Genomic DNA, 23,222 nt, shown 5'->3' with positions numbered 1-23,222 from the left:
CCCACCCTAGGATCCCACCTGCCCCGGCAGGTGTCTGGATGGGCCACCAGGGACCCTCGAGTCTACCTGGCCAGCAGGCAGGCAGCAGCACGCTCTGTGACATATCTCACCCCAGAAGCTCAGAGCAGGGGGACAGGGCTCCGTTCCACTTTCTACTTTTCTTCTAAGTAGAATATAAAGGAAAACCTCGTCTTCCTCCGCTCCAAGGGCCCAGGCCTCTCCAGGCTGTTCTGCAAACTACAAAGTTCCTCCTCAAGGATCCTTAGAAAAGAAGCCAGTGCCCCGAACCCCACAGAAGTCTGGGGCCAAGAGACTCGCCAGTTCTGTCCCTCTCCCTGCCTGGCTCTAGGGGAGGCCCAGTGGCAGCAGAACTGCTCGCACTGCCCATCAGGGACGCGGGCCATGTCGCCAAGGGCAGTTTCCTATTGGTGCAGAGGCAAGTCACATCAAAATACTCCTGCTACTTTAAAAAAAATTCATTTTTCTGGATCAGAAAAGTAATACATACTCATTTTAAAAAGAGGTTTTTTTGAGACAGAGTTTTGCTCTCGTTGTCCACCCAGGCTGGAGTGCAATGGCGCAATCTCAGCTCACCACAAACTCCGTCTCCTGGGTTCAAGCGATTCTCCTGCCTCAGCCTCCCGAGTAGCTGGGATTACAGGCATGCACCAGCATGCCCGGCTAATTTTGTATTTTTAAGGGTTTCTCCATGTTGGTCAGGTTGGTCTCGAACTCCCGACCTCAGGTGATCCACCCACCTTGGCCTCCCAAAGTGCTGGAATTACAGGCGTGAGCCACCGGCCTGGACTAAAAAGAGTTTTTAAATAGACAAAGAAGATACAAATTTAAAATCATCCACAATTTCACTACCTAGTGAGGTCCTCCGTTAGCCTTATTTACGTATTTATTTTTTGAAGACAGGTCTTGCTCTGTCACCCAGGCTGGAATGCAGTGGCACGATCTCGGCTCACTGCAACTTTGAACTCCTGGGTTCAAACCATCCTCTTACCTCAGCTTCCCAAGTAGCTGATGTGCATGTGTGCCACCATGCCTGGCTAATTTTTTTAAGTTTTTGGTAGAGAGGGGGTCTCATTATACTGCCCAGGCTAGTCTCAAACTCCTGGTCTCAAGCAATCCTCCTGTCTTGGCCTCCCAAAATGTTAGGATTACAGGTGTGAGCTACCATGCCTGGTCTCAGGTTTTTTGTTCGTTTGTTTGTTTGTTTGTTTTTAATACACATCTCTGTGGCAGAGCAGGGTGGACAGAGCCCAGTGGGCAGGGAGTAATGCTGTCAGCTGTCCTTGAGGTGAGATGTACTATTACAAGAGACATCCTTGTCAGGTGTCAGGGTGGCATCTGGCCTGGGCCACAGCAGGCTACCAGTGGCCTATGCTTCCAGGGACTGGGCCCTGTCACCTCCCCAGCTGACATCTGCCATCCCTCAATCTGGTCTCCAGCAGCCAGGCCACCAACAGCCATCTCTGAGACCATCTGTCCCTCTTCATTCCCCCTGGGGAGGGCTGGCCTTGTGGGAAGGGCTGCCTGAGGGTCCACAGGAAGCCCCACCTGGATGGAGCCCAAGTTCCTCCATTCCATCCCCACACTGGGAGGCCCACAGACCCAGGGCCAAGCCCTCTGAACAGGGCCTTGGGCGTAGAGGGGAGGTGGCCTTTTGGCTCTGCACTGAGGTTACAAGTTTCCTTTGGCTTCATGCCCATTGCCCTGGGGTGTGGGTAAGCAAGGATGCTCAGGACCAGACGTGAGTCAGAAAGAGCAGCAGGAGTGGGTGAAGGAGGGGTGGTGAGGGTATAAGGGAAGAGGGACAGGCAGCGTGAGGGCTCTGCACCCACCTGGCATCAGCCTCGCTGTAGTATTCTCTCGCCACAATGTCTTCAAAGAGCTCCCCACCAGTGACCCTATGGGAGAAGCATGAAGGGGTCACAGATTCTGGAGACCCCTGTCACACTGTCACCTCCATTACTACCACCACCACCACCACCACTATCATCGCCATCACTCCCATCATCACTAATGTCACCATGACCAGCATCATCACAATCATCACCACCACCACCAACTACCATCATCACCAACCACCATCACCATCACTACCACCATCACCACCAACCATCACCATCACCACCAACCATCACCATCACCACCAACCAACATCACCACCAACCATTACCATCACCACCAACCAACATCACCATCACTACCACTATCACCAGCATCACCACCACCAACTATCATCACCAACCACTATCACCACCACTATCACCACCATCACCACCACCATCACCATCACCACCACCACCATCACTACCATCACCATCACTACCACCACCCTTACCATCACCACCACCATCACCATCACCACCACCATCACCAACACCATCACCATCATCGCCATCACCATCACCATCATCGCCATCACCATCACCATCATCGCCATCACCATCACCATCTTCACCATCACCACCACCATCACTACCACCACCCTTACCATCACCACCACTATCACCATCACCACCACCACATCACCATCACCACCATCACCACCACCATCAACACCATCACCACCATCACCATCACCACCATCACCACCACCATGACCACCATCACCATCACCAACACCACTATCACCATCACCAACACCAACACCATCACCACCATCACCATCATCACTACTATCACTACCATCATCACCATTACTTACACCACCACCACCACCATCATCACCATCACTACCACCACCACCATCATCACTATCACTATCACCACCATCACACCATTACCATTATCATCACCACCACCACCATCACCATCATCACTTGGGACTGACAGCTTACTAGTGCTTACTTATCTATAATGACATTTAACATTTCAGTCCTCACAACCGCTCTATGACTTTGGTCTATACTCCATTTTTATGGATGAGGAAACAAGTTTCAAAGATTTGGTGACTTGCACAGAGTGGGCAGCACAGGAACTTTGTCTCGGGGTCTGCATTGTTACACCCAGGCCTTGTGACTCAAATTCCAAGTCTGAGAAGATCTGGTCTCCCCTCCTCAACACTCTCCCACCCCCACTTAGGGCCAGAGTGGTGGCCCTTGCACAGGATCAGAGGCCTAAATCTGGCCTCTTTGGTGGCCCGGGGTCTTGAGGTGTTCAAGGTCCCATCTCTAGGAGGAGAACAGAGATGACAGGCAGAAGGGAGGTCTCTGCCCACTCTCCTGCCCTGTGTCTCCACCCAGTGAGTAGTCATTGGGCTCTACGGTCAGGATAGACCCTGTGAACAGAAGCCACAATCTGAAGGGCCTCTGGGAGCTGGGTAATGTGGGCATGGAACAAAAAGGTGGAGGGGCTGGACGCACGGCAGGGGAGTAGGACAGCCCTCCATAGGTCTGCCCAAGCCCCTCACACACTCAGCCTGCTTGAGTCGGCTGGAAGACTCCCCTAGAAGTTCCCACCCCTGAGAAGGTTAGGGTCTCTGCTCCCACACCACCTCCTGTGACCCTATGTGTGGGGCAGGCCTGTGGGGCCCGAACCCCTCCTCTGCCTCTGCACCCTCTTCCCCATCCCCCCACCTGCTCCACTGCACTGCCCAGGCACTGTGGCTTCTCTGTCTGCCTGGCAGTTTTCCCCATTGGTTCTGGAAAGTAGGGCTTAGGTCTTCCTCATTTTTGGGCCCAGCACTTGGGGCTGGGCTGGTCCACGGCAGGGAAGACCCAGGGAGTGGGTCTGTTTAACATGTGACCTTGGCACACGTGGATGCTCTCTCAGCACTGGAGAAAAAGAAAAGTGAGCATGTGTTGAATGTTGGCTCCCCCCTGCTCCAGCTAAACACATGCCCTGATGATCCCATTGAATCCCCTCAAAATCCTTCGAGCAATGTGAGGGTGAAATGCACTGGGAAGACACCCAAGTCCCTGGCACCTAGCAAGGCATTAAAAGACTGGGTGTTCCCTTTCCTTTCCCCGTTTTTCTGTCTGGGCTGGGGGCTGGGGGCTGGGGGCAGGGGCTCTGCCTCTGTTGCCTGACTGGCTCTGCTGTTCTGTGTCCCCAACCTGCACCTGACATAAGACCTGGAGCTCTGCTCACCCTTGCTCACTCCTCTGCATGCCTCTCTCACTCCTCATGGGCCAGCACATTTATACAGCCAATCAACCACCAGATCAACCACAAGGAAACAAAACAGTGTTGACGGGGGCCCTTCCCAGGGTCATCTGGTCTGGCTCCTGAGCTTGGCCTGTCCGTGAGGGGGTGTGTGTGCATGTGTTCACATGTGTGGGTGCCTGTGTGTGCCCTTGTGTACATGTATACTGGCTTGTGCATATGCACATGTGCATGTATGTCTGCATGTCCGTCTGTACCTATGTGTGCCCATGCGTGCACTCATGTTCATGTATATTGTTTTGCATGTGTGCATGCGTGCCTGTGTGCATGTGTGTACAACTGTGTGCCTGTGTGTGCCCTTGTGTACTTGTAGAGCAGTTTGTGCATGTGCACACGTGTGCATGTGTCAGTGTGCATGTTTGTACATGTGTGTGCTTGTGTGTATACATGTGCATTGGGTAGGAAGATCAAATCCCACATCTAGCCCAGCAAGGGTCTGGCATGCCCCAGTGTTGTGCTATAACTGTCCAGGTCTTGGCACACATTAAACACAGATTAGGCTCTGTAGATGCTGAGTCTAGGCACAGAACAGTGGCTAAAAGGCCTTAAGGTCTTGAGCCAGGGCTGCACCCCAGAGTCCCTCCAAGGGGTGCCTCACTAGGGCTGATGCCAGGCCCTCTGGGGTGCTCTGTGTGCTCAGGAAGCTGCACCTGAGACTCCCTGGCCAGGGCCATCTAGTGGTTCAGTTTCAGGGAAGGGAGTTTGCTTCTCCACCCACGTTGGTTGCTGTGGGGAGTTTGGGAGACTCAATACTGGCCCAGGAGGAACATAGTCTGGGAAGGCACACATATGGTTTCATGGTCCCCTTTCCTTAGGCTGTGGGGGACACATGGCTGATTCTAGGCTTCAGCCATGGCACCTATGGGAGCTTCTGTCCTCTGGGTGTGCAGGTGTGTGTGAGACCCTCTATTCCCAAGCCTGGTTCTCAAGCCCTGTGACATTCCCAAGCAAGGGGAGTGGGGATATCTGTCAATCCCCCAGAATCCACAGAGTCCCCAAACTACCGTGGGGCCTCAGGGCCTCCTGAGGGCGATGCCAGCCAACTCCAGAAACCACTGTCCCGGCCCTCTGCTGGCCTGAGGCTGGCTGAGGCACAGGGGCCATGGAGGTTTGTGGGGAAGACATGCAGGGTCCTTCCTGACTCGCCAGCCAATGTCTTCTTCCCAGCCTGCCTTAGGGCCTCCACTGACACCTGCCTGGCATGTGCTTGGCAAGGCGGGAGACATGAGAGTCTCTCAAATGGGCACACACATGCACGAACACACCACCCTTTCTTCTCCTCAGCTCCTGTGACACATGCAGCCATCTGTTGACCACCAGGGCCCCTGGACAGGACCAATCCCACAGTCTCTCCATTTCCTGGGAAAAGAGGCTGATGGAGGTGTGGTGGGGCCCACAGGTGTGCAGCAAGCCTGCCAGCTCCCCAGGGCCACAGGACAGACGTTTCAGGACACAGCCTCAGCCAGGCCGTGGCGACTGTGTCCAGGTCAGCCCCAGTCACCTGGCTGGTGATTGCAGTTGGTGTCTTGTGGGACATGCAGGGGAACCTGAGAGGTGGCCAAGCCCCTGCAGGGACAGTCTCAGCTTCTCTAGGCCAGAGAACCTCACGTGGACAGAGGCCTCCTCAGGCCTACATGTGCCATGGCCTGTCGTCTGTCACTTGAGGAAGGAGGAGCTGAGAGGGCAGTCCCCATGCAGGCGCGTCCTATCTCTGCTTGGCCTGCACGCTCACAGCAGCCATGGGGAGGGCCTGGGGTAACCATGGCAATAGCACCAAGGTTGGGCTTCCCTGGCTGTGCGGCCGCCTGGGGGCCACAGGGCCAGGCTAAGGCCTATGGGCCCTTGCCCAGGTCAGGGTCCTGGAGCAGCACTGACTCACAGACAGCTAAATATAGCGCTGCTTAGCAGGAACTGTCAAAAGTGAGGGAGATGAGATCACTGCTTCTAAATCCGGCAGGAAGTGAGAGGCGGCAGCGGCCCCAGACACCTTCTCACTGAGCTACCGCACACACACTCATAAAACACTCACACATGCACATTCATGCACACACACACGCACACATGCATGCACACACATGCAAACACACATGCATACACTTGTGCCAGCGTACCCACATGCACATACCTCCACACGCTCACTCACACATTCACACAATACACATGCACATGTATGCACATCCCCACCCATATGTACCCTGATTTCATGTGCTCACACGCCCCCATGTGCAAACGCCCACACACACGCATACATGTGCACATGCTCACATCTCACAGCCACATTCATAAACACACACATGTGCGCTCACGCCAGCCAGCGGTGTCCCAGTCCTTCGGACGAGGGCTCCAAGGAAAGAAGGGTGAATGCAGCTTCTGACTGACTATTCCTCTGGGGTCCACCCACCCACTGCCTCCAGTGTACCCTGTTCTGTGTGGAAGAGAGGGGGAGCCCAGGATGTCAGCCCTGCCTCCGTGGGCCTCAGTAACCCTAGTGCAAAGCAAATGAGGAGAAGCGAGGGAGGCTGGGCCAGGCACAACTTGGAGCAAGGGGACCAGCAGCAGAAGCACACTCAAGGGAGTGGCCAGCCCACGGGTTGGGACTATTCCCTGGGGCTGGGGAGGGTGCAGATCCCACCCTGAGCCAAGGCTGGGAGTGTGGCGAGAGTCCCCAGCTCTGGAACTTACAGATCGAAGACCAGGTAGTGGAAGCCCTCCTCGGAGATGCTGTCGTGGAGACGCACTGTGGGGACAGAGAAGCCATGAGGGGCTGGCAGTAGCCCAGGACACACCCCCTGCCTGCCTCCATACCTGGCCAGGCACACCACGAGCTGTGTAAGCCCTAGGGCTGCCCACAGGATCGGGCTGGGTAGGGCCTAGGTGGGCAGGGCTGAGCAGAGTGCTTTGGGCCCTGTGGGCCAGCTGACCACCCAGCGAGCACCCACAGGGCCTCTGGGCCCCTGCTCTTTCCTTGCCCTCAGCTGCCAGTCTGGTCACCTGTCTTCTTCTGCCAGAGAGAGACCAGGCCCTTTTGGTCCCAGCCTGGGCCTCAGTTGCTCCCAAACACCATGGAGATGAGCAGGAGGAGCTCACACCGCCAAACCCCAGAAAGGAGCCGCCATGAAGCTCCACATGAGGAGAAGCTGGGACAAAAACCACTCGTTATTCGTCTTGGGTCTTCCCAGGGCTGCCCTCAGCCTTCAGGCTCTGTGTCTTTGCTGTGTGCTGCCGGCACAGGCTGGCGGGCAGGGTCCCCGCCCAATGCAACATCATCCAAAGGTTGGGCCCTGAGCTCCAATTCCAGAGCTGGCATGGTCAGCAGGATGGACCACCATCATTCCCTCCTTCCTCCCTGCACAGCTTCCCATGACAATCTATGTGCAGCGTGCCTGGCCCTGGAACTCTGCCTGGCGCAGGGCAGGAGCTGGTCAGGATGTGATGAATGAACGAGTGGATAGATGAAGAGGCGAGGGAACAGTGAGTGATTTCAGCACAAAGCAAGCAACCTCAAGGCCTGCTTTTCCTTGAGCTGGAGATGTGCCCTGTACTAAGCAGCAAATATTTTCTAGGAATGACTCATTTTGGACACTCTCCCACGTGCCGATTCTGATGATTGCTAGAACAACGAGGACGATGACAGCCAACACACTAGGGCTGTTCTAAGCACTCTGTGTGTGTTATTTCATTTAACCTTCCCGACCACCCTGAGAAGTTACAGATGAGGAAGCTGAAGCACAGAGAGCTTAGGTAAGCAGCTGACAGTCACACAGCTCACAAAGGCAGAATAGGGCTGTGGACTCAGGGGACAGTCTGGTTTGAGGGCCTGCACCAGCCTCATTCCCTCCAGTCTTCAAGTCCTGGGAAGACGAACCCCTGAGGTGTGGCTCTCCTCCACCACTTGAGACTGGGCCACAGACACTGAACAGGTAAGGCGCAGCTGTCTTCTCCTAGGTTCGCAGGCCCCTGGGCCTCAGGCAGCCCCTTCCTCGGATGCTCCAGCGCTGTTCCAGTTTCTAACTGGCTGCCAGTGCCCTCCCTCCTCTGGCTCTGGTTCTCCCAGGGGCCTGGCCTGATAATGTCCTTACATCCGGGAACTCCATGTGGCCTCTGGGGCCTAGGACTCACCCTACAGATTCCTGGACTCCAGCAGCCCCACACCGATGGCCCTCCTTAGCCCCTAAACCTCAGACAAAATGCCCTCCACCAAGGGCAGGCCAGGCCCCAGAAGCCTCCACAGAGTCAGAAAATATAGGGCAAGCCCTGCCTTTGCCACTTGCTCTGGCTGTGTGACCTGGGGCAGGTTGCTCAGACCATCTAAGCCTCAATCTGCCCCTCTGTGAAATAGTATAAATAGCACCTCTTCACGGGGTGGCCATGAAGATCAATTATGTAACCTTTGTGGTGCTCTGAAACAGTGAGCACTAGGTGAGCCACAGCTCTGGGACCATCACTGTCACCATCATCACCTGAATGTGAAGAATCCCAGGTGACCAACGCTCCGCACCAGGGCCTGGGGCCCACTTAGAGTCCTGGGGTTTTTGCAAGCCCAGTGCAAAAAGACCTGCTCCACTTCTCTGCCTCAGGCCCAGTAGCCCAGCCTTCTCCTCTCTGCCCCCACCAAGCCCCATTCTCAAAGAGCAAGGTCTTCCCCAGACCATGTCCTGGGTCAGCTCCCTGGGCGGAGGGCAAATCTTGCCCACCAGGGCTGTCTGGGAGCTGATGCTGACCTCTGTCAAGCAGGGACTCCACCAGCTAAGGCACTTGTCTGAAACCAATGTCCCCTTTCCCTCTCACCCATCTCTGGCTGACTTCTGTCCCAAGAGCAAGGATGCCCTCTCACTAGGTTCCCTGGACCCTCTCTTCACCCCTACGCAGGCTGGCCTGTGTGTCCCTAAGACATGGCGGATCCTGGAGGCCCACCAACATCCCGCTTCTAGCACTTGCCTGTGAAACCTCTGGAGTTAAAAAACTCACCCCTCCCCACTCCTTTCTAGTGGGGGCTGCCCAATAAGCCCAGCTGGGGGCCCAGCAGGCTGGCCCCTCTGAACTGCCCCACCTGGGACATGCTTCATGAAAATCACACACTCAGAGCAGAGGTGATCCCAGGGGCCACGGAGGGGATGCCCCCCACAGAACCCCAGGGGCAGCTCCAAGGGAGGCCCTGTCATCCATGAAGGTACCTCACCGCTCCCTGGGGGTGCTGCAGGGCCATCCTCATGGTGGGGGCTGCCCCTGCCCTCAGGCACCCACCTCCCCATGCAGGCCTGGTGGGGTGGGGCAGAGGCAGATGGGCTCTGGGGTGGCAGTGGGAGGGGAGATCCCACCTCCTCAGCAGGAAGCAGGCTGCTTAGGCCAGATGGAGCACTGGGGGTCTGTGTGGGGAGTCTGGGCCATGCGCATGTGGACACTTTTTAAAAAAACATTTTTAACATTTTAAAAATAGTTATATACTTATTTTAGTGGTTTAAAAGAAAACGTAACTGGCACATCAGACGGCGAATTCACACACAGGGCTAAGTAAAAAAGTGAATTGTCAGAAAATCTATTTAAATAAAAACAGTAAGCAAATAACACTGTGGGCAGCATACAGAGGTGGTAAATAAATAAAGTCCTGGATTACTAAGAGGAACCAGGGTGAAGAGTCCAGTCTGGATGCAGTGGGACGGTGGGCAGCGGCGAATCTCTCCAGGGGCTAAGCTGCAGCAGTGGGACCCTGAGAGCCCACCGGGGGCTGCAGCCTGGCGCGCGCCCTGGAGTTGGGGCTGCCGCTTTCCATGCTGGGGTCCTGCTGGGTCCACTGGGGCACCTGCCCCTCTGCCCAGCTCATTGGTGAAGCATTGGATGAGGTAAGGTGGTTCCAGTCCCCTAAACCAGGCGATGAGGGTTCGGCGACCTTCGGAGCCAGGCCCAGGTGAGTGTGTGGATGCCCCAGGCTCCTAAACAGGCTCCCAGTCCCCAGCTGTTCCTTTGGAACAAGCACACCCGGGGTCCTCCTGGCATAAGTGAATCAGAGCTTTGGAGGAAAGGGCCCAAAATCCACCTGACAGCTCCCCGCGTGTGTCTGAGGCCAAGAGCGGCTGCCATCCCCAGGGCGTTTCCTGGCTGCTCCCCAATATGGGCAAGGCCTGGGCTCCAGGCTCCAGATGCCCCCGTGGAGCAGCTGACTCTGGGCCAGGGTCACTTGACCTCAGACCGTAGTTCCAGAAGCCCTGGGCCAGCAAAAGAAAACAGTAGGGGCTCTCAGCCCGAGGACGGCATGCGCTGGGGTCTTTGGTCAGTCTTTGTTTTCCTTGTAATTGGGCCATCTTGTGGCTTTTTTGAGGCCACAGAATGTTGAGGCCCCTGTGTGTTCTCAGCAGAATGGTGGCTCAGTGTTATGGTGGCTCAGAGTTATGGGGGTTACGTGCTGGGCACTGGCTCAGCGGAAGGCTCTGTGAGGAATGTGTCCTTTACCTTCCTCTACAGCCACTGTCACCAATGCCACAGACAAGACCCAAAGGACAGAGTGGGGTGGGGAGGGGACCTGTCCAGTTGGGTGGAGCTGGGCACCCAGAGCCCCGCCTTGGGGCTGCCCTGGCTCTGAGCACTCCCTGGAATCATGTCACACAGGACAAAGTCCTCAAGGTCAGGGGAGGAAAGGGGGCGTCCTCAGGGGCTTCTGGTGGGATATTTCAACAGAGAAGAAAAGGAAGTCTTTCTGTATCTCTTTGAAAGTCTGACAGAGAAACCGGAACAGGATCCATCCCCCCGCCCACCCCGGGCCGCTCACCGATATTGGAATGCTTCAGAAGGCGGCAGATCCGAGCCTCTCTCTCCAACTTCTGGTGATCTGGGGGACAGAAAAGAACAAGGCGTCACCTCCTGCCCCAGCAACTGGTGGCCCACGGATTGTCCATGTCAGGAGAGGCCCACCAAGGTGTGCCAGGGCCTCTGATGAAGAGAGGAGTGGTTGTGACCCCACAGTGAGTAGTCGTGCCCCCGCCAAGGGAGCACCCTTTGTGGGCACCCCCTGGGCCACTGGTGGCAAGGCTGGGGCAGGGACCAGCTGGCTTGTGTTTGGGGTGGAGAGGCCCATTCAGGTGGTGAGTGCTACTAACTCGGGGCTAAAAGTTTCCCTGGATGATTCAAAGTCAGCAGTGCACTGATTTAATCCTCCACTTATTTGTCCTAATTCCATACTCTTTGGAGCTTTTGGCTGAAGCCAAATTTGTTCTTCCGAGGCAGGGGAGGGGCTGTCAGAATGGGGCCGGGAGGGGGTGAGGGTGTGCCCCGGAGCCGGCTGGCAGGAGGAGGAGGGGAAAGCCTCAGAGAGGCCTTGCTTGGGGGATAGAAGTAAACTGGTGGTGAAGCAGGAGGTGGCCCCTCCTTCCCTCACCACTCTCCTCCCACCCCACAAGGTGCAGGGCCCAGATCCCTGGACATTGGAGGTGTGGAGGTGACTGGTGCCCCTTGGGTGACCCCTCCACTGGCCCCCAAAGGATGGAGCAACTTATCTGCCAGAAATTTTACATTTCAATTACAGGCAGGAGGCTTTTTAAAACTGATGGAGATTGTAATAGCAAAACCCAAAACCCCACACTTCCCCTGACAGGACTCCATGCGCTGCAGTCCCACAGGGTCCCATACAGCAATGCAACAAAGTCCTCCACCAACCCCCACGTGCAGGTAGCACCCACATCCTAATAGTATGTAGGGAACGAGCAGCAAAGGAGGACTCACAGTGTGCTCTTATTTACACAAAGGTCGAAACTAGACAGTCGGTGGGCACAGCCGCGCATGGGGAGCTGCGAGGAAAGGACAGTGCATTTCAGAGTTCAGGACGTGACTGGGGAGGGCGCATCGGTGTCTGGAGCCCCCTCCACCTGCCCAGTGCTGAGTCCCACCACAGGAAAGGTGAGCAGGGCCGGGGGCACATAATTAATACACAAGATAAGACCTCGGGGATGCCTCCTTCGCCAGGAATGCCCAGTAGCGCCCAGGAGCAGGGAAAGAATGAGGCTGCAACTTCACAATCTTCCTCGGGAGGCACTGAAACCTCTGATCCCTGGGCTTGGCAGAAACTTGTCTGCCTGCAGGAAGGGAGGCCTGACCGAGTCGTGTTTGGGGTCAGTTCCCCTGGAGCAGGTGTGGCGATGGTGGCCTGGGGTACAGGACATGCCTGCAAACACGTATAGGCCTTGAGTGAGAAAGCCACGCCTGCAGATGGGAAGGTCTCTGGGAGCGGCATCCCCCGACTTCCCCCTCCCAGGACAGGCATTCGTCTCCCTGCCCTGGCCACCTGGCTGCCATCTGCTTCAAGCCCAGCCGCCTGGCATCCCACGAGAGGGATTCAGAGGGATCTGACAGAGCCTCCAGGTGGCACAGAGGGAGTCAGACCCCACCCCGCTGTTTTGCTGGAAGCCCAGGGCATACCTGCTCCCTCCCCCACCTGCACACCCACCTCAGCAAGCACTGCACAGTCTTCTAGAATACCCCAGTCCCTGCTCCCTCTCCCTCTCCTCTCCCCTCCCACTGAAGTGGGAGCTGAGGTGCCAGGAGCCTCAGGGATTTGTGATGGCAGAACTGGAACCAGCCCAAGTGTCTGTCAGCATCGGAATGGAAAAATCAAACATAGTCCTAATAGAATACACACGGTGTGGGCTCCGTTTTCCTATCTGCATGGAGCTCAAAACCCAGCAACACTGGACACACCTGCGGAGGGGAGGGGTCCATGCACGAGGCCTGGCTCCAGTGGAAAGCAGGGGATGGATTCTTGTAACACCCCCAACCCCCATCCCTCTGGGGTGGGAGGAGGGAGGGCTCTCAGTGTGCAGGGCGGTGAGTTCATGGGGTTATTGTTTTATTTCCTAGTGTCTTTCTTACACTGATTCTGAACATTTTTCAGACATAGAGAAACACTGCAACAATAGTACAGAGCAATCGTGTACAGCACTTCTGTACAATCTCCCTGCCCCGCCCCGCTTCCATATGACACACTCGCTTTTTCTGACGCGTGTGTAACACCAGGCAGCACTCAGGTGTGTCTCATAAGGACAGGGTGTCCCTTCCATAATCTCAATGCAGGTCCCAGATTCAGTAAATCGAATGCAGATATGACACTCATGTCTCTAAGCTACAATCCACGTTCCACCTTTCCAACCTGTCCCAATAAAGTTGATGGCTAATCTTTCCCCAGGACAGGATCCAAGCCCGGGACCACACATCACCACGGGACGTGCGGGCCAGCGCCAGGCTGAGGGAAAGGAGGACCTGGCAGAGAGGCGGTGGAACCATGGCACATAGTTTCCTTTTGAAAAATTGCCTGATTAGAGTTAAATCAATAAAATCATAAATCCAAATCAGGAGAAAGATGCAATTATGAACGCACTCTCCTGGGACACAGATAATTTACATGCCTGTGTTTTATTACTGAAACATCGCCAAGAGCTGAGCCCCAGCCCAAAGATGATACCTATTCCTGAGCACGTGTTTAGGGAGATAATTATTTGTGTGGGGCGAAGAAAGGGCACCTGGCTGCCCAGTCCTGGCACCAGGTGTCCACTCATGGTGGCCATACAGATTGCTGACTGGTCCTCTTTCTGTAACACCCACAACAGCACCTCGACCACCTCCTCCCAGCAGCTGCAGTAGGTTAGCGCTCAGAGAGCCGCTTGGAAACCATCAACCATGACACAAGATCTAAGCTGGTAACATCCAGACACACACGTCGTATAGCGTGCTTCACTCTCGGTGCCAGGTTTATGGCTAATGTTGTTTTATTTGTTAACTTCCCCTCCCCCAGTTTTGACAGTGATCATGTGTTACTTCCATAATTTAGCAAAGCATTGTTTTTAAAAAAGATTTTGATCCTGTCTCCAGTGAGCAAGCTACTGATTCAATATGACAAGGATGTTTCATAAAATCTGCTATGGTAACATTTGCCCTTAAATTTTAAAAAATCAGGCAAAAAATAAATCTAAGCGGATATAAGGTGACTCTGGATGGGACTGAGAAGCCACAAGAAGGAGGTGGCAGGAGGAGGTGGCATTCTCTCTGGACCTGGCTCAGACAGCCCCATCTCAGGGCAGGCCAGAATCCAGCTTCCTAACTCTGTGCATATACTATGATTTCCTTTCTACAAAACCAGGGACATTATTCTCAGCTTCCACATTCACATCATAAACCCCTTGTCATGAACAAGGTTAAGTAAGTTAAACTGAACCCAAACCAGTGCATAAGAAATGTGCCCTGGCCCTAAACAGTACAGCAGAACCTGGCCCTCGACAGTACAGAGGAATCTGGGGGAAGCCCCAGCTCAGTCCTGTTCCCTGCCCCAGACAGTGGAGCAACCACATCTTGCTCATCCCTGCCTGCCAGCCTCATTCTGGGGGGCTCTGGTCCCCAGGGAATCTGCTGGACTCAGGAGACCAGAGCAGTGGCCACTGAGCAGGTCCCGAGGCCAGCAGGCCTGTGGCGAGAACACAGCCAGAAGTCTGCCAGCAGCGGCTCCCTACCTGTCCACGGCCCTGTCAGTGCCCCCGGGACCCCAGCAGGGCACCCCTTCCTGAAGGAGGTCCCAAGAGGCCTCCTGAGTGGCCAGCCCTGGCTATGCCCACTACAGTGACGTCCTGGTCAGGGCCAGGCAGTGGGTCACGTAGCTCATCCAGGTGACCCAGTAAGAGGGGCTCACCAGGTGTGGGGGCTGTGGGGGCTGAGTGGCCAGGCCTCAGAGCTGTGCTAGGTTCTCTGAGGGGCCTGGAGTTGGGACGCTCAGGGTCACCCAAGACCCCTGATGCTCTTCATCCTCATTGCCACATCTCACAGCTGGGCAGGGATGTCCGTGTGGTTAACATTTTATTAGGTAGTATTGATGCAAGTCACAGAAGAGGTGCCACACCTCTGTAGGTTGTGAATCCAACGACAAGGAAACCCCAAGAGCCCACTCCACCCGACAGCTGGTGCCTGGTCAATTCCTCAGAAGGTGCTGGATCCCCTCTCCCCATCGGCCAATGTCAGGCTCAGGCTCATGGCACTTCTGCGCGCGCAATGGCTCCCAGAACTGCAGTTCCCTGTGATGCTGAGTTTTCCTAAAGGAGTCTAAGAACAGCCTCTGACACAGACCATGGGACAGAAAGCAGCGGCTGGGGAGTGAGGACACAGGCTGAGCCCCTCCCAACCTCCAGGGGACCTCACCCCATCAAGAGGAGACCCCTCTGCCCTCCTGCCCTCCTTCTTCTTCTCCCATCCCAAGACCCCTGGCCAAGGTCTTGGGGGTCCAGGGCAGACAGTCCCTGGGGCACAAAAAGCCAATGACAGCAGTGCCTGTGCCTCTTTTTATAGCAGAGTGATGAGCAGAGTGTTCTCAGACCCTGATTCTGCCTGTGGAGACTCAAGAGGTGATGCTTCAGTGGGGTTTTAGAGGATGAGTAGGAGTTTGCCTACTCATGCTGGAAAAAGACTTGGTTCTCACACCCCCTCTGATGTGAAGCTTGGAGAGGGAACTCAAGTTCAACCAGCTCCTAAACGCTTGGGCATCTTGCAAATCTGCACCCTAAACGGAGGCAAGGGCGTATGTGTGTGGGCCTGTATTTAAGCCAGAAGGTGACTGACCCATCAGTGCGGATGCAATTCTACACATGCGCACACGTGTGTACACATTTACACACCGGCTCCCCAAGGGGGTGGCTCAGAGAGACGCTGGCAAAAGCATTGCTATTTATTTCTCCTACCAGAGAAACATCCCACAGATCAAATACAGCATTCATTTATACCCCCATAAAAGCATTTATCAAAAAACCCCCCAAACAACAACAACAATAAACCCCATAAACAATTGTCCTCAAAAAGATCAGGCTAAACCAGAGCCTGTAATTATCCGCCTGCCTGCTTGAATTCTAATGATAGTGATAGTGCGACATCCTCCGATTCCAGCCCTCGGGGAATGCCGAGCGCCGGGAGCTTTTCTAGGTGATTTAGCTACAATCTCGGCAGACAGCCCTGGCCTGCCGGCCACTCATCTCGCCAAACCTGCACCCTGGGTGTCCCCCGAGGTCTGCACGACAGGTGGGGCCAAGTGCTGGGGCACAGGCAGGCTGGGGCCACCGAAAGACAGGGAAGAGAAGCACCCCCAGCTGAGCCCTGTACAGCCTGCTGGGCTCATCTCATGGCAGGCTTCTCACCCGCTCCCGCACACATCCCAGGACGCCGAAGACACCCGGACCGCAAGGGGCAGGCTGCTGGGCTGGGACTCAAAGCCAAGGCCTCTCGCCGAAGTGCAGGGGCTCTCTGTGATATGCCACTTGGTCCGCATTTCCTGCTGCTCTCTAGACTGGTGGGTGGTGCCTGCCTGGTGGCTGCAGTCTCTGCTCAATGCAGAATCTGATATTTACAGCCTGCAGATGCTGGCTGTGGGGGCAGCAAGGCCGACATCACAGAGGAAGGGGAGACAACCCCACACCGGCACCAGGAGGGCGCTCAAGGGCCCAGGAGACAAGGCTCCCCTCCTCCCTCACCCCACAGCCTTCTCCAAAACACTGAGAGCCCAGCCAATCTGGGTTACCTGCCTGCAGAGGCCTGACCAAAGCAAACCACTCATGCTGGTGGGGAAAGACAAGGTCGGGTTACACTTGCCTAGATGTCCAGCCTCTCAGGAGCAGGGACCATAGACCCTCCACCAGCAGCCATTCCCAGATCCACAGGACCCCCGAAGCCTCAGCGTGGAGCTCTGAGGGGCGGGGTAGGGGAGTGGGGGCTCCTCCAAGCTGTTACTATGCTGGCGGGTTGGCAGCTGGCACCCACCACCATGAAGGTGACAGGGGCAGGGGCCACCTCAAGGTGCCCACGGCCAAGTGCAGGAAGAGACAGGACCAGGACATGGGCACAGCCACGTGACCCATCCCGGAGCACCTGCCACATGCCAGGCACCGTCTGTTCTGTGCACATTACAGACATTAACCTATTTCATTCCAAAAATGCCCTGAAAGACCAGGAGTGGCGGGGGAGAGACTGCAAACCTCTCATGGTGTGGCGGGAGCTCCTCCCCTCCTGCCACGCCACCCTCATCAGTGCAGGAGTCGTAGGGTCCCCTGAGCTAAGAACAAAGAGAAGCCAGCTGAGGGCGATGGGAGAGGTGGAGATGACGGGGAAGGACATTCACACCAACCCTGCTGCATCTGCAGGGTGAGGCACAGGGCAAAGATGAGGAAACTGAGGCACAGAGAGGAGCTCAAAGTTGCCAGGGCTGAAAGGCCAAGGCTGGGTGACTGGTGGGGTGGGCAGCGTAGCCTTCAACATCCCAAAGGCACACTTGTGCATGGCTCTGGGGACCCCTCGTGTCCCAAGTGGATGGCACCCAGAAGCCATGGTGTGACCAGTGCCCCCCAAGGGGGAGGGAGGGTCTTACAGGACAAGGTTACATGGTTTGGTAAATCATTGATGTTTGTTCCCATAATTTCCTCTTTCTTTCTCCAGCGCCAAGAAGGGGTCCGGGATGGATCTGGCAGAGGCTTCCCTGCCCACCCAGTCCCCCTATGCCATCCTCCACCCTCCCCGCCCCTCCTCCTCCCCGGCAGTGGGTGAGTCACAGCAGGGGTGGGGGGTGGTGAGTGAGAGGAACCAGGGAGAAGGGGAACAGGAGGGCGTGGGTGGGCACCAGGCCCCCTGCCAGCCACCAGGAGAAATAGCAGAGCTGGCACCTCCAGGAGGACACCGCAGGGCACTGGGCGGGGGCGGCGGAGGGGCAGGAGGGGGAGGCACGAGGCCCACCTGTGTCAGGAATGGCTGCTTCCCTCTCACCCCAGAGCCTCTGGAGTTGTCAGGCCCAGAGACCTGGAGGAGGCCTGCCAGGTAAGCTCTGTGCTGGCTGGGGGATGCAGTTAGGGCCACCTGGGACCACTGCCACCAGGGTCTAAGGGCTGGGGGGTGGGGCTCCCTAGGTGCCATGAGTACTACCCACTGTGTGGCTTGGGACAAGAGATGGCACCTCCCTGGGCCTCATCTGGAAGATGGCTGTAATAATGGTATCTGGCCCCAGGACTGTGCTGGACTGAAAATGGAATCATGTGTGAAAATCCACATGGGCCTGGCACAGGGTGGGTGCTCAAGAACGTATCCCCCCATTCCGGGCAGCCTTGCCTCACCCCGAGGGAGGTTGCCAGACCCCACCATGGGTCCATCACTGGGCGCCCCCCAACAGCATCGGCGCTCTCCACTCATTTCCTCATGCCTGGGAGGAGATCCTCAAGGACAACCCCTTCTGCTTATCCGCCACACAGCCCTGCTGGGGCGGGCACGGGGATGGTGAGCATGGCAGAAGGGCTCTGCTCCAGCTGCCCTGTCCTGGAAGTAGTGGCTGGGGAGGGATGGGCCAGAAGCTGCATCCTGTGCCAGCTCCCACCGTCCCGCCAGCTTCTGGTTCCACAGGGCTGGGGCTACCTGGGGCTCTGCTCCTCCACGCTAAACCAGCAGCTGCGAGCACAGACCAACGTCAGGACAGGTGGTCCACCTGTGTGCTGGACTAGGGTGGCAAGGACACCAGACTCAGGGCTCTGACCCAAGCCTGAGGCTGTCTGGCTAAAGGTACTGTGATGCCAGTGCCACGCTCCAGAACTCAGGCCCTGCCCAGGGGCCTGCTGTGGGATGTGGTACGCCACCAAGGCCTGGGCCAGGAAACTGGCTGCATCCAAATCCCACTTGGGGGCCTCAGTTTCCTCCCACAAAATGGATTCAGGAGATGCCCTGTCAAGTAGTGCTGTTCCTGTCCAGAGAAGACTTCGAGGGCCACAGCAGAGAGGGGCCCCCAAATCCGCCCCCCATCCCCACGGAGCTGGGCACACATCTGTCCAATACTCCGGACCTTGCTGGGGCTCAGCAGCCCCTTCCTGCACTGTCAGCACGTTGGCAAGACCCATCGGCCTCAGGTGACCTGCACACCTGTCTCAACGACCTGCACCACCATAGCGTGAGACAGCTTTCTAGACATTTTTTCTTTTCCTTTGTGTTTTTTTTTTTTTTTTTTTTTTTGACGGTGTGTTTCTCTGTCACCCAGGCTAGAGTGCAGTGGCGTGATCTTGGTTCACTGCAACCTCCGCCTCCTGGGTTCAAGTAATTCTCCCATGTCAGCCTCCCCAGTAGCTGGGATTACAGGTACGTGCCATCACACCTGGCTAATTTTTGTATTTTTAGTAGAGACAGGGTTTTGGCATGTTGGCCAGGCTGGTCTCGAACCCTTGACCTCAGTTGATCCACCCGCCTCAGCCTCCTAAAGTGCTGGGATTACAGGCAGGAGCCACCACGCCTGGCCCTCTAGACTCTTAAACGGCTTGCCAGCATCCACATCAAACACCAGCCAGGCATATTCTGCACCCTGCCTGGTACCAACACACTTAAGCGTCCCAATTCACTTCAAGGCTAAACTTGACTGTACTCACACACTAGTGACAGAGTGCTCAGGAGCCAAACGCAGCCCTGTGTGGTACTGAGTGGCTGGGTCAGCAGAACCTGATAGGATATCCTGGGCCTTGACTCTAGGCCAGTGGGGTCTGACCTTTAATTATGTTTGGCCATGTCCTGGCCGGCTCCTACAGACTCTGGTAACAGAAAAGCGGGGATTGGCTGTGGGGTGGGGCAGGAATGGAGCAGGCAGAGGCCAGCTCACATCTCGGGGCCAGCACTTGCCAACCTGGGCTGCCAGCACTTGCCAACCTTGGTAGCACTGACCTTGGATTTCTTTGAGAACAGAGAGGGTAGCTGGGTGGGGACGAGGGAGTGGCTTCCAGCAGCCCCTCTCCTCTGACTCTCCTCCCTGGCCAGTAAATGTGAAGTAAAACCAGTCCTGACCCGAGTCAGCTTGGACCATGCTGCAGGGACTGCCCATCCAGTCTCGGGGTGCAGGCCGGTTTAGGGGCTGAAAGGAGGCCATGGGCAGATCCTGGCCATTCCTCCTAAAAGGAAAACTGCTCCTTGAGAATGAGCAGAGGTCCATGTGAGTCCTTCAGGGGAGTGACTTTTGTGTGCTGAGGACTGGCTCTGGGCAGGCCTGTGAGCTGCTCATGGCACCCATGAAGCAGGGTTGTTGCTGCATCACCCCAGCTTTCAGATGGGGGCACGGGGGCAAGGAGACCAGGTAGAAGTGGAGCTGGACCCCATCACAGGAGGCCCCACTTGGGGCCTCGGAAGCAGCCCCCTCCTTATTTTCTTTCCGGTGGGACTTCTCAGAGCCCTTCAGATGCTGCCATAGTGGGCTGGACAAGCCTGGTCTCCCTCTGGAGATCTGGGGCGGGGGGTTGCGGGGGTCAGGCAGCGAGGACTTGGGGAGCTCAGTGGTAGGTCTGAGGCAAGAATAACCCCGGCTCAAGGTCTGGGTGCCGGGTCAGGATCCTCCGAGGGCAGCACAAGTCTACCAGAAAAGGTGAGGTGGTGTCGAAGGGGGTAGGCTGTGGAGGCAGACACCCCTCTCCTCCTGGGCACCCAGCACCTCTTGGGGTCCCAAGTCATCCAGTCAGGCCTGTGCAGCCCCAGGAGGCTGAGCCCTGTGATAAAGATGCAAGAGGGCGGCTCTCGCTGTGGCTTTCTGTGCATGTTTTGTTTTTAAAAGGCAACAGGACAACCGGCAATTAACCCGCCAGCAGCTCCACCATCCTCGATAAGCACCTGTGGGCCCGTCCTGCAGCTGCCTGCCGCCTCAAGGTCAGGGCTCCCAGGGACCCTGGCAACCACGTCAGCAGCACCCTGCCCCTCTGCATGAACGTGCATGACAGAGCTGGAGCCGAGGGCCTCGTAGCTATTTGCCAGCCATATGGGGATGAACGCAGCCATTCTGGGAGCCCAGGCCAGGCCAGTGGCTGCAGTAGGGCCACTCCTGGGCTACACACTGGGGGTCCACGGCATCTCCCTCCATGGGGTCCACTTGGCCTTTCAGCTGGGGCCCCATTCCCAGGGCCCTCTTCAGGATCACAACCGTCCTCGAGCTTGTGGGGTGCAGCTCAGCTTTGAAACAGAGGTGTGGCTTGGAATTCCTTCCCTGTCACTGCCAAGCTGTGGCATTTTGTGCAGGGCGATGGTGTAAGGTCTAAAGTTAAAGCCAACATTACGTGCTACCTTGACACCCAGTGAAACCAGGAAGGCCCTGAACGACCTAGCTTCATGTCCCCCTCCGGACTCTGCTTCTGTGGCTAAGTCCCCACCCAGGTAAGCCTCCTCCCCACAAGAACTGGGCACAGTTCCTGCTCATGCCTGAGTAGCAAGATGCAGCTCTCTGCCAACCCATGGAATTATTCAAACCAGCCGAGACTGCCTCTGGTGGGAACCAGGGGCCACCTCACCCCGTTGTTACTCCAAAGCCTGGCTCCCCAGCCCCTGCCTGTTCACTGTGTCCTGAGCGCAGCGTCCTCCTCTCTGGGCTCTGAGTATATGTGACAATAAAATGCCATCCACTCATCTATCCAGTGCTGGGTGTCATGTGTTCAGTCACCCCCGTAACCCCAGGACAGGACTCCCATGCTCACAAATGGAGTGAGTAGGAGGAGATTTAAACCAAGGTGCCTAGACTGTCCAGTCTAGGAAAGCAACGGTGGCCCCACTCAGGGCAGGCACGGTGACAGGAGGGGCTTGCTAGGCCACTCCTCCCAGCCCTGGTGTGATGGGTCCTCCACCTGGGGTCCCCCCGCCCCCAACACACACACCTCCCACCAAAGCCCATCTCTCCATAGACACCACCTTGGCTTCCTCCAGAGACAGCGGGGACACTGGCTCAGGCCAGCCCCTGGGGGTGCGGGGCCCACCCTGTCAGGGTCCTACTGTCAAAAATAAGGCCCAGACTCCAGAGCTGCAGTCTTGACCACTGTGGCCTTATGTCCAGCCTCATCCTCTGCCCCTAACTCTGTCCATGTCCCTCTTGTCCTTTTCAGAGAGCAGACAGCTGCCCAGAGGTTCCCACTCATGCCAGAGCAGATGCCTGGGGGCCCAACCCAGCCCAAGGCCCAAGGCCAGGGAGTACAGCCCGAGGCCAGGGAGCACAGCTCAGGGCAAGCACTGTCACACTTTTTAAGGGATTGAGGCAAAAGAACAACAGAGAAGACCATGCAACGGAAGTGAGTGGCCGGCAGCCCCTTGGTAGCGCCTTTCCAGAATGCCCCCCGCCGCCTCGGGATGAGAGCATCTGCACACATCCGCCCTCCCCAGCAGGGGAGGCTGAGGCCCTCACATTCACCCGCGGGGCTCTTCTAACCCCCACTAACCTCAATAAACCCTCCACGACCTTCTGTAGGCTAATCACTCCGCATCCAGCGGGAGTCGGGGCTCCCCCAGGTGACACGCAGACAATGGAAACATCATGACCTCAGAGCCTCTGCGCAGACCTGTCACAGGACTGCAGCTCCTGGCCCTGGGGACAGAGGACAGTGGCTGCCCACAGGGGAGACACACACCCAGGGCCCCCAGCACCTTCCAGGGCTCCCTGCAGCTGTTCTCCCTTGAGCTTTGCCCTGGATCCCCAGCTCTCCAGACTTTCCTATCAGCAGCCAGACCAGCACAACAGAGACCAAAGCTCTACCATTCCCAAGCTCTGTTCCCACCCAGGCCTCAAACCCACACCTTGCGGGCTTCCCCACTCCTGCCCAAGTGGTCCCGGGGACCTGGGCACTCCGAATCCCCCTCTCCTTCCATCAGCGGTCACTACCACTCCCCACCTAGCTCAGTCCTTAAGTGGAATCTTCAAAACACTCTTCTCCTCCCACCGGTTCAACTCTGTTTAGTAAGCAGGTACTATGTGCAAAGTAGGAGGCCTGCCCTTGCTGGGCCTACAGTCCACTGGCGGGTAGCCTGGAGGGAGCAAGGGGTGGTGAGCAGGAAGGACCGGGGGAGGGAGCTTTGCCCACACTGGCAGAAGCAGGTCTTCAAACCTTGGGCCCACAGGCTGTGGGTTCAGCCATCTCCCTGGTCCTCACTCACCTCCTGGAACCGGCAGGGCCTGGGAGTAAGGATCCCCCAGATGTGGGAACCATCAGTTCTAGAAGAGCCAGGCAGCGTGGAGGCCAACCCTCCTCCCATTTTACAGAAAAGAGGAGTGAGGC

General features: G+C 56.6%; 2 protein-coding genes across 42 annotated transcripts in view; one reads left to right on the top strand and one right to left on the bottom strand.

The window, feature by feature from the left end:
- The window catches only part of OGDH (oxoglutarate dehydrogenase), a 474,703-nt gene that overhangs the window by 23,834 nt on the left and 427,647 nt on the right, over nucleotides 1-23,222 (top strand). The window lies entirely within an intron of this gene.
- Nucleotides 1-23,222, bottom strand: part of CAMK2B (calcium/calmodulin dependent protein kinase II beta) — a 109,754-nt gene that overhangs the window by 35,545 nt on the left and 50,987 nt on the right. For all 41 annotated transcript variants that reach the window (XM_077996885.1, XM_028845824.2, XM_077996880.1 and 38 more), the window contains 3 exons: nucleotides 10,943-11,002; nucleotides 6,862-6,916; nucleotides 1,851-1,916 (listed from right to left, as the gene is read on the bottom strand). Coding sequence is in view for 28 of the 41 variants with exons in the window: in XM_015133620.3 (XP_014989106.3) it covers nucleotides 1,851-1,916; nucleotides 6,862-6,916; nucleotides 10,943-11,002 (181 nt within the window). In the remaining 13 variants the exon portion in view is untranslated. The remainder of the gene's footprint in view (nucleotides 1-1,850; nucleotides 1,917-6,861; nucleotides 6,917-10,942; nucleotides 11,003-23,222) is intronic.

This window comes from Macaca mulatta, chromosome 3, assembly GCF_049350105.2.
Source record: "Macaca mulatta isolate MMU2019108-1 chromosome 3, T2T-MMU8v2.0, whole genome shotgun sequence".
Lineage (NCBI taxonomy): Eukaryota > Metazoa > Chordata > Mammalia > Primates > Cercopithecidae > Macaca > Macaca mulatta.
The sequence above is the reverse complement of the archived record's forward strand: the minus strand, read 5'-3'. Positions and strand labels throughout refer to the sequence as shown.